Source organism: Mus pahari, chromosome 14 (genome assembly GCF_900095145.1).
Source record: "Mus pahari chromosome 14, PAHARI_EIJ_v1.1, whole genome shotgun sequence".
Taxonomy (NCBI): Eukaryota; Metazoa; Chordata; class Mammalia; order Rodentia; family Muridae; genus Mus; species Mus pahari.
This window is the reverse complement of record NC_034603.1, coordinates 30,861,777-30,872,469: the sequence shown is the minus strand read 5'-3', so window position 1 is coordinate 30,872,469 and position 10,693 is coordinate 30,861,777. Positions and strand designations below refer to the sequence as shown.

Genomic DNA, 10,693 nt, shown 5'->3' with positions numbered 1-10,693 from the left:
AGTTCAAATTCCAGCAACCTCCTGGTGGCTCACAACCACCCATAATGAGATCTGATGCCCTCTTCTGGTATGTCTGAAGACAACAACAGTGTACTTATTTATAATAATAAATCAAGAAGAAGAAGAAGAAGAAGAAGAAGAAGAAGAAGAAGAAGAAGAAGAAGAAGAAGAAGAAGAAGAAGAAGAAGAAGAAGAAAAGAGAACAAAGCTGTTCCAAGGCACACCCCTTTCAGACCCACAGTACCTGCAGGAGAGAAATCTGGTTCTGAATGAAGGAATGCATGGACTGGTCCACCTTGACTTGCTGGGCCAGAGTGGCCCAGTGCTGGCTTACAAAGATACACTTGTTCAGGCTGTTCTTATCCAGCATTCCTGGGAGAAAAAGAAAGAAGATGGACCCAGAAACACACGCCCCCACCCCCAACCCCAGCTAGGCCCAGATGGGAAGTCCCTGAGAAATCCTCTCATCTACCCAGCATACTTAGAATGTACTTGGAGAGGTGGAGAGGCAGGTCACGTATAAAGTCCCGATATTTGCTGTACCCAGAAGACAGGCGTTGGACATGATCCAGGCTCAGCAGCAGGTTGCACGGATCATCTCCCAGCCTGGACGAGCCCCCTTTTCTGAAAAGCTCTCTATTCATTTCCTGGATACACTGGAGTGAACTCTCCCCTTTTCCCTCTAGAGCAAAGCCAGAGAAAGGTAGGTGGTTGAGTCTCTAGTAAGTCTAATCCCCCAAACAAATCCACTGCAAAGCTTGCCCCCAAATAGATCGATCTCCACATCTACCCCTAGGCCACTGAATATTCTAATCAGTCTCTCTCCCACCTGAAGTCAAACCTCCTGACTCAAATGTACAGGTGCTCAAGATATTTATAGCAGCAAAGACTGAGATGGCGTCTTCTCCTGAATTTCCTGTAAAATGTGCCGGTGAGGATTGGGGAAGAGAGCTTGGTCCATAAAGTACTTGCTGTACAAACATAGAGACCTGGGTATTGATCCCATACGCCAACTTAAAAGCCAGGTGCAATGGTACACATCTGTAATCCCAGTACTGGGGAGGGGCGCACACACACACACACACACACACACACAATGCTCTAGTGAAAAAAAATTGAAGCAATTTAATCATCAGGAAGTAGAATGAATTAAAATTGCCAGGTTAGAAGTTTAGCTCAGAGGCAAAGCATTTACTAACAAGTGTGAGATCCTAGGTTCCGTCACCAGCATCATAAAAATACTAAGACTGCTAAAACAGTGACCATTGCTGAAGCTGGAGGATGGGCATGTGACTAGATAGTATGCTGTTCTATGTACCTTTAAAATTGGAAGTTTCCATTTACAAGGCATTTCGTATTTCTCATGCTTATTTCATGGACTGTCACAAGTGACACAGTGTGTCGCACCATGACGGATGGCATGTATGTCCTAGCCTGGGTATATAGTAGGCTGTGCCGTCCAGGTTTCTCTAAGAAGACTTTATGAGGTTCATACATGACAGAATCAACTGGCAATGCCTTTCACACAGCACATCCCTAACTGGGTGTGGCGCTGCACTACCTGTGCCTCCACCACTTGAGAGGCTCAGGCAAGAACTATAAGTTCAAGCCCAGAGTCCGCTGCATAGCAAATTCCAGGCCAACTTGGACTAGTGTCCACATGAGTGACCACATGTGCCTGGCTTCAAAGGTCAACATGGGAAGGTCTTCAGGTCTGGAATCACAATCCTCGCTGTTAGGTCTCAAACCTGGGACCAAGGGCTCACTGAGGTGTCCACTAATTATCAAAGCAGATGCTGGCCACCTGCTTCTCCCAGCATCCCTCAGTCTACCTGTTACAGGGCCCTCCTGGCTGTCATACCTGAACGCTCCTGCCCAGATATTGAGCTAGGCTTTCCCCACTCCAACTCCTCTGGCCCCTATAACAGCCATTTTGGCTATCGAAGTCTCTTGGCCCAAGCCTCCCCTGGTTTTCTCTTCCCTCCCCTCCCCTCTCCTCGCATAGTCCATCTCAGGTCATGTTCTCTCTGGACTCTCCTAAATGTCTCTGCCTGGCTCTGCTCTCCCTCTTGTTGACAAAAACCTTTCTCCTCCTCCATACCTAGGGGCAATCATGTCTTTCCGTTTTCTTTTCTTCCTTTTTTTTTTTTTTTCACGCACTTCATTACTTTCCTCACAAAACTGGATCCAGGGCTTCAAAAACAATAACTGAATTGGACTCTAGAGGGCCACCATGTACCAAGTCAGAGCCCAGGAAACAGAGGGCACACTAGCCTAGGACAGAGGAGGAAAAGATATCGAGGAAGCTCTAGAAAGTTCCTTTCTGATCTCTATTTCAATGAGTATCTTAGAGACACCATGGTGGTGAAAGCAAGAACATTAGTGGTGATACTGACCAGTTTTTAATCCTTCTTCTCTTACCAGCTGTGAGGTTTAAATGAGGAAAAAAAAAAAAAAGAGAGAGCCCAATGCCTGTGTTAAATGAAGGTTAGTTTCTAACATTTGATGTCCCTGGTTTCTCTGGCCTTGCCAGTCCTCCAACACCATTGAGAGTTTCCAAGTTCATCTAGAGAAGCTCTTTGACATCATACAAGGTCAGGTCCTGGAAAGGCCATCCTAAGTAAAAATAATGTCACAGTAGCCCATGCCCATGATTGTGATGGAGGGTGAGTCTAAGAGGGTCGTGATTTCAAGGCCAGCTAGGATACATACTAAGACTGACTCAAAAAAAATGGTTTTGCTACCCCATAACCATCCAAAAGAAAAAGACAAATCTTAAGTCAAACTATTGATGTAGGATGCCATCAAGTCACAAAAGACCCAACAAAAGTTTTTTTTCTTTTTTTAAAGCTGTAGGGTGAGCCACCTAACTCCCCTAATGCTATGTCAGATGTCTTCATAGAGCCTGACTTACCGGTTGTTTCTCTGTCCACAGTTTCAGTCCCAAGTTTATTACCTAAATGTCTGGACATTGGGAATGACACAGGTTTGGGTCTAACTGCCCAAGAGACATATGAGGTGTCTTGTATCCCGCTGTACTTTTTCTCAGGGAAGAACATCACATCGGGGATGTCATCATGGAGGCCTGAAGGACAAAGAGTAGACACATTTGCTTTTGAAGGAAGTGTGTGGAGGGAAATGAGGTAGAGAGAAAAGGTCTTATCTTTCCTCATTCTGTTTGACTATAGCCAATTTCCTGAATGTCTTGGATCCAACCAACCACAAACAGATAATGAAAATTAAAAACCCGCATCTGTGGCAACCATGCAGGGAGTTTTGGTCACTAGTCAATGAACAGTACAGCTTAGCAGCTGCCATAGCACTGGGTCTGTAGTTGGTTTATAAATGAGCCAGAGACACTTTAACATTCCTGGAAGGCTTATATAGGTTCTGAACAAATATAAGATTATTTTATGTTAAAAAGAACATGAGCATCTATGAATACTGAGGGTCTGGAATCAACACCCCCACCCCAACACACACACACAGAGACAGTTATAGAGACAAGGATGCATGTAAAGGAAAACAGACACTTGTGTATGTAAAGGAAAGCAGACACTTGTGTATGTAAAGGAAAGCAGAGGCTGTTCTGTAGGCTGTCTCTGGTTCATGTTTTTCCAGGTTCTTAGTGTCTTCTTCAAGTAAATCTCTTCAATAATTCTTCTTCTTCCTCTTCTTCCTCCTCCTCCTCCTCCTCTTCTTCCTCCTCCTCTTCCTCTTCCTCCTCCTCCTCCTCCTCCTCTTCTTCTTCTTCTTCTTCTTCTTCTTCTTCTTCTTCTTCTTCTTCTTCTTCTTCTTCTTCTTCTTCTTCTTCTTCTCCTCTTCCTCTTCCTTCTCCTTCTTCTTCCCCTCCTTGTTGTTGCTGTTGTTCTTCTTCTTCTCCTTCTTCTCTTCCTCCTCTTCCTCCTCCTCCTCCTCCCCCCACTTCTCCTCCTTCTCCTTCTTCTTTTTGAATCATTTGGGAGAGTCTGTAGTCCAATTTCCCAACAATGGTCAGCAGCAGCTGTGAATGGAAGTTCAAGAATCTAGCAGTTGCTCAGTCCCACAAGGCAAGCAGGCAAAGAAGAAAGACAGAGGCATGCTGTTCTGATTCAAGGCCTCTGAGTTTCCAAGTAAAAATCCCAGAAAGCCTCCACTAAGGCCCTGCCAGCAAATCTATGCTGTGGATTTCACTAGCATTCTATGCGTAAGGACGCAAAGTATGATCATGGAAGGAGCTGCAGGAAGGAAGGGCCGCTTTCTTCTGACGCTCCAGCTGATTTCCTTCAACATATAACTGTCCCTGTATCAGGTTAGAAATCACAACTATTTAAAATATCTGGTTTTATTATTTTTAATTATATCTCTGTGTGGAGATATGTACGCTTAAATGCAGGTGCCCTGGGGATTCAGAAGAGACATCTGCAAACCAGAGCCTTCCCTTAACTACTGAACCATCTCTCCAGTCCCAGAACCTTTAACATTTTAAGAAAGATGCTCTCCTATGAAGAAACTTGCTGCAATCTATAACTAGGCTTACACAGCCCCGAGGTAAACAGCGGATTCCTACAGTGTGGGATGGAGCCATCACAAGAGAGGTATGGACATGGCATGCACATCGCACAGTAGAGCACACTGCAGTGGAGAGCACTGGGGGCCGAATGCAGGCTTTCTGCTACCATGCTGGGTAACCATATTCCCCAGACTTAGGGAGCCTCACACTAATCTTAGCTTTCGTGCACGTGGATTCTCTCACTTTTTCACAAGTGTCTTATCCTTTATGTCATTGATACCAAAGATACAAAGAGAGGGGCTGGTCAGATGGCGCAGCTGCTCTTGCAGGGGACTGAGGCCTGGCTCCTCAGACTTACGTGACAGCTCAGGAAAGTTTGTAATTCTAGTCCCAGGGGTTCTGACTCCTTCATTTGGTCTCCACAGGCATAAGACATACACTTGATGTACATACATACCCATAGGAAAAACCACAAAATACAAATAAATATATCTCCAAAAAAACAAAAAGCAAAAAACAAAAAACAAAAACAAAAGAAACCAATCAGTTTCTTGAGTAAGGATCTAATTGCATCCTAGGTCACCTAGCTTTGGCATCCCTTTAAAAATCATGCATGGTGGCGCATGCCTGTAATCCCAGGACTTTGAAGAGTGAGGAGGAAAGGGCTTAAGTTTCTAGGCCAGCCAAGAAAAGCAAACCCTATCTGTGAAGCAGGGAGGGACTCATTAGTCTATACGTTTGACCACAACTCAAATATCCTTCGGGACCAGGAATTACCCACCCTAGAGACCACCCCTCCCACTCTTTACCCACCTCTGGCTAAACCTTCTCGTCTCTGACCTCTGACCTCTCCTAATCGCAGGTCTCTGGCCTCTCTTCTGCTTTCTTTTCCTGCCCAGAACCAGCCAGTCAAGACTTTCCTGTCAATACCCAGGAGCAAGAAGGCTCCCCGCTGGGTCCAGCAATGTCTATATAGCCAGAAACAGACAGCTTGACGGACCAGCTGCTAGGCCAGGCTTTGGCAGAGGACCACAGTCTGCTTTGGGTTTTTTGGTTTTTTTTNTTTTTTTTTGTTTTTTTTGCTTTGTTTTGTTTTGTTTTGTTTTTTAATCAAAACCATTTGGAGACTTGGGTGCAAATTATTGCTTATAAACTAGTACGCTGGGCAATTTTGGACTTTTAGCCACATTTGGCCTCTTAAAGCATCTTACTAAGATTTGGATCCATGCTTAAGCAGGCAGCATGGTAAGATGAGACTTTTTTAAAGCCGTGAGTTTTGTTGTTTGGCCTGGTTTCTGCCCATGGCAGTTGAGAAACAAAACACAGCTTCCCTGTCACATGCCTCCTACCCTAGGGCAAGGAAGGAGTGACACCAGTTTGCAGTGGTCTGGGCCCAAGGCAGGCAGGACTCTGTGTTCAGTGCCCAGGGTGAAAGGTCTAGCCTTCCTTCTGCTTTTCTCAGTGCACAGTTTTCTAGAATGAAGTACCACTCAGCAGCTCCTCCTTTGGGAAACGATAGGATGAGGGGATAAGGTTCACAGTCCCATACCAGCCCTCTGGGCAGCCTCTGCCCTTCCAAGCCTGTCTGCACCTGTGCCCCCTTCCAAGCCTGTCTGCACCTGTGCCCCTTCCAAGCTTGTCTGTACCTGTGCCCCTTCCAAGCCTGTCTACACCTGTGCCCCCTTCCAAGCCTGTCTACACCTGTGCCCCCTTCCAAGCCAAGCCTGTCTGTACCTGTGCCCCCTTCCAAGCCTGTCTACACCTGTGCCCCTTTCCAAGCTTGTCTGCACCTGTGCCCCCTTCCAAGCCAAGCCTGTCTGCACCTGTGCCCCCTTCCAAGCCTGTCTACACCTGTGCCCCCTTCCAAGCCAAGCCTGTCTACACCTGTGCCCCCTTCCAAGCCTGTCTACACCTGTGTCCCCTTCCAAGCCTGTCTGCACCTGTGCCCCCTTCCAAGCCTGTGTCTGGTCTCTGGGGCCCTCTACTCTCACCTGAGATACTGTTCCACTCTTTCATGAACAGGACTCTGATCACATTGGCAGCAGTGAGCAGTAAATTTGAGTCACACATCTGCAGCAGCAAGAGAGTATAATTTGCCTTAGTCCGGTGGGTGCTGTTGCCAAACCAGTAGAGGATCTCCTTCATCTTCCGTTCCACCGTCTTATCCAACATCTGGTTCAAGGAGGACTTTACAACCTCCTTATCCTTTCCCCCCTTCCTACTGAGTTTGACCCGAGACCTGTTGTAGATGAAGTCCTTCCCCTGGGTGGTCTCTAGGATATTCTGGAAATACTGTAACAGATACAGGCTATTTAACTGCCTCAAGATGCTGACTAGAAATCTCCTCTGGGATATGTCGTTGACCCTCCGGAACCACTCTTTGGTGGCAAAGATCTTCCACGCTAAGACACAGGCTTCACACTTCTGGCACACGGGGACCCAGTTGGGTCCCTTTTCACAACGAAAATAGGGGGCCTGCTTGAGTTTTGGTTCCGTGTTTTCCATGACTCTGAGATGGCCAGTTCATTTAAACCTTGCCCGTTAGCAACCCCACCAAACACCAGAGGGACGGGGTAAGCAGAGAAATAGCCTTTTTGGAGCCTCTTCGGGATGAACATCTGGAGAAACTGTAAGCCACTGCGATGGATGGTAAACTGATCTGACCCAGAAACTGCCTGTAGAAGTCTGGCTTTTTGTACTGACTTCCTTAGAAACATGGCTTTACCGTAAATCTCCTAACCCTGGCACCACAAAAGTAGAGACAGTTGCTGTATATTCTGGAAGAGCTGGTCATCTCGTTTCTATAGCAGCTATTCTGTTAACCAAATGTAAAACATAACATGGCCCATTTAAAATGTTAGCATCTTTCAGTTGCTGTTATTCAGGACTTTTAAATATTCATAAATACAACTTAGGCGTCATCTTCTTACACTTGTGGCTGTTAGAGTCTACTCCAGTGCCCTGCATATTATATTCGGTCTCTGGTTATCGCCACAGTAAAAGCACACGGGTTAGCAATAGTGGAAATTATTTAATTACTCAGTGCTAGCCGTGAATCCACAGGGAACCACTCTCTGGTGCAGAATTGTCAGTTGTCCTGAGGATATATTGGGAGTTGACTTCTAGACGAAGTCAGCTGCCCACCCATGTAGCAGGAAGTCTCACCATAGCTTTGTAGTGAGGACTATGAAGTCTGGGGTATGGCTTCTGAGTCTGTGGACACCAGCAGGTTGTTCAACCTTCTCCAGTGTCCTCGTCTAAAAGTGGAAGTGGGGTTGCTTTTCACAGAGGACAAAGTGAGAGGCTGTGTACCCAGCACTCACTTAGGACAGGTGAGAACTGAGACACTGAGCACACAACGCCAAAAAGACTGCGTATCATAGCACAGTGTAAGAGAGGGCAGTGTAAGCCCTCACTACACACTAACTGTCTCTCTGTTGTCACTGTCACCATTGCAAGACTCTCCATTTATTCATAGAAGATGTGTTCTAAGACCCCAGAGGGTGGCAAGAGCCACAAGGGAATATCAACCCCTCAATAATGTGTATTCCTACACCCTTTAATAAATAAGGCTAAGTAAGAAAAGTTCAGCAATAACTGTCTTAGTTCCTGTTTCTACTGTTGTGCTAAACAAACACCACGACCAGAAGCAACTTGGGGAGGAAAGGGCTTATGATGCTCGCACTTCCACATCTCGGCTTAGCATGAAAGGAAGTTGGGGCAGGAACCTGGAGGCAGGAACTGGTGTGGAAGCCGTGGAGGAACATTGCTTACTAGCTTGCTGTTGTGGATTGCCCTGGCGCTGTTTGTATTTTGATGTTAATCCTGCTTCCTCAAGAGGTGTTGCCCCCATCCTGCCCCTGAGGAGGAGTGATCTAGTACCCTGTTGATCTCACTGGACCTTTTCCCCATTCTAACAGGTCAAATAAAGGCTAGAGCTTATGATTGGGCAGTGGAAGGGAAAGGTGGGACAGGAGGTTTCAGAGGAAGGAGAAGGAGAGAAGACAGAGGAAGAGGAGGTGGAAGCGCGTGGCCTGGAGAAGCTACAAGCAGCAAGGGGTCTCATAGCTGGGGGATAAGTTAGTGTGTGCTAGGTCTGCCCAATCTAGGCATATAGCTTATAAATGTAATAACTGGGTTGTGTGGTTTCTATATGGGCTTATGAGAGTTAGAAATTACTGCAACAGCTTGTTCCTTGTGACTTGCTCAGCCTGCTTGCTTGCTTGCTTGCTTTCTTCTTCCTCTTCCTCCTCCTCCTCTTCCTCTTCCTCTTCCTCTTCCTCTTCCTCTTCCTCTTCTTCTTCTTCTTCTTCTTCTTCTTCTTCTTCTTCTTCTTCTTTTTCTTCTTTTTGTTTTTCTGATTTTTGAGACAGTGTGAACTCTCTCTTTGTAAACCAGGCTGTCCTTGAACTCTGAGATCTGCCTGCCTCTGACTCCCAAGTGCTGTGCACCACCACCACCTGTCTCATCTTGCTTTCTTATAGAGCCCAGGAGCATCTGCCCAGGGGTAGCCCCACCCACAGTGAGAATGGCCCTCCCACATCAATCATCAATCAAGAAAAATCTTCCAGTACAGTCCAGTCTATTGGGAGCATTTTCTGAGTTGAAGCTCCCTTTTCCCATATGACTCTAGCTTGTTTCAAGTTGACATAAAGCTAGCCAATACAACAACCAAGCATGAAATAGAATAGTTGCACCGTCATGTGTGACAGAGCATGTGAGTGATCCCTCTCTTTCAAAACATTACCGTTTTATAGGACTGTACTACCTTCCTTTTTAAAAAGTCACTATTTTGAAGTCAGGGTCTGGCTGTGTAAGCCAAACTGGCCTCGAACACATGTTCCTTCTGCCTCTGTGTCCTAGCTGCTGAGATCACAAGCTCCCCCACCTTTCTTGTGATGCTATTAACAATGGTCCGACTCTGTTGGAGGTCTCATCGTTGCTTTGCAGTGAAGACTATGAAGTCTGGGGTATGGCTTCTGAGTTTGGATAAAACAGTCTCTTTGCCTTTTCCCTCAGATGAGGCAGATGCAAAGCCCTGGCCTTTGTACCAACTACCTTCCAGAAAGGTGGTTGGCACATTTATTTTCTTTACAGCTTGCTCAGTCTTGTGTGGGCTGATACAGCAACACAAAACTGACTGAGACCGAGATAAGAACGTAGGTGTCTCACCGTCCAACACCAAGTCAGGGAGGTTTACTCAGAATTCGTGGAAAACAGCACCAAGTGGGGTTTGATTTCAAAAGGCTAAGCTAAGGCTAAATGAGGGCTGGCCGTGGTCACTGAGTTACAGCTTTTGCTGATGACCCCAAAGCCCTGAGTTCTACTCCTGGAGCCAGCCAGGTAGAAGGGGAGAAGCAACCCCTGCAAGTTGTCCCCCTACTTCTATATGTACCCAACATGCCTCATCACATGTGCGTGTGCACACACATACACATGTGAATGAATGAATGAATGAATGAATGAATGAATGAATGAAACAGAGGTATGTTTTAAAAATCAGGCAGTGGCTAAACTCACATCTAACTGCATCAAAGTGAGTTCCCGTTGTGGTCCGGTTTGCTCTTTGCTTCATTTTGAGGTAACTGCACACAACAGCGGAGCCTCCAAGGATTGAATAGTTAGCACGCACCCCAACAAGCTTGATGAAAATCCACAGCATGCTACAAAAAATAGCCTTTTACTAACTCTCTCTTTTTTCTCCCTCCCTTCATCTTTATTTGTTACAGCTAATTTTTACTTTACAAAGAAAATGAAAAGTGGTGTGTCTGTCACCCGAGGCACCAATGGAAAGTGAGCAGATATGTGAGACTCTTGAGTTTGCTTTGATCTATCCTATCAAAGGGAACCTTGAACTTGAAAACTGATGAGAAAAAGCTTACAAAAGCTGTAAGAAAAATAAAAGTTCAAGCCAGGGGAGGAGACAGCTAACTGGCTCTTTGTACACGAGCTTGGATATTTTGACCAAATCAAATTACATTTCAGGACACTGAAACTTTGAGAAACTGGAGAGAATAGTAGAGATGAGGAGAGTTTTGATTTTTCTTTTTTTTCTTGAGAACAATAAAGCTTTGTGGGACACAGCTTAATACCTGGCTTTGAGGTAAGACTGAGATGAAAAGGACATAAAGTCAAGTCAGCTATGCTAAGAAGAAAACCCTGTCTCAGAAATGATAGAGAGGGAGAGAGAGAGAGAGGGAG

General features: G+C 45.8%; 1 protein-coding gene across 2 annotated transcripts in view; it reads right to left on the bottom strand.

The window, feature by feature from the left end:
• The window catches only part of Cdrt1 (CMT1A duplicated region transcript 1), a 30,436-nt gene extending 23,439 nt beyond the window's left edge, over nt 1–6,997 (bottom strand). For both annotated transcript variants that reach the window (XM_021213790.1, XM_021213791.1), the window contains exons 1-4: nt 6,484–6,997; nt 2,915–3,085; nt 482–682; nt 245–372 (exon numbers count right to left, since the gene is read on the bottom strand). In XM_021213790.1, the coding sequence (XP_021069449.1) occupies nt 245–372; nt 482–682; nt 2,915–3,085; nt 6,484–6,997 (1,014 nt within the window). The remainder of the gene's footprint in view (nt 1–244; nt 373–481; nt 683–2,914; nt 3,086–6,483) is intronic.
• Between the last annotated feature and the right edge of the window lie 3,696 nt (nt 6,998–10,693).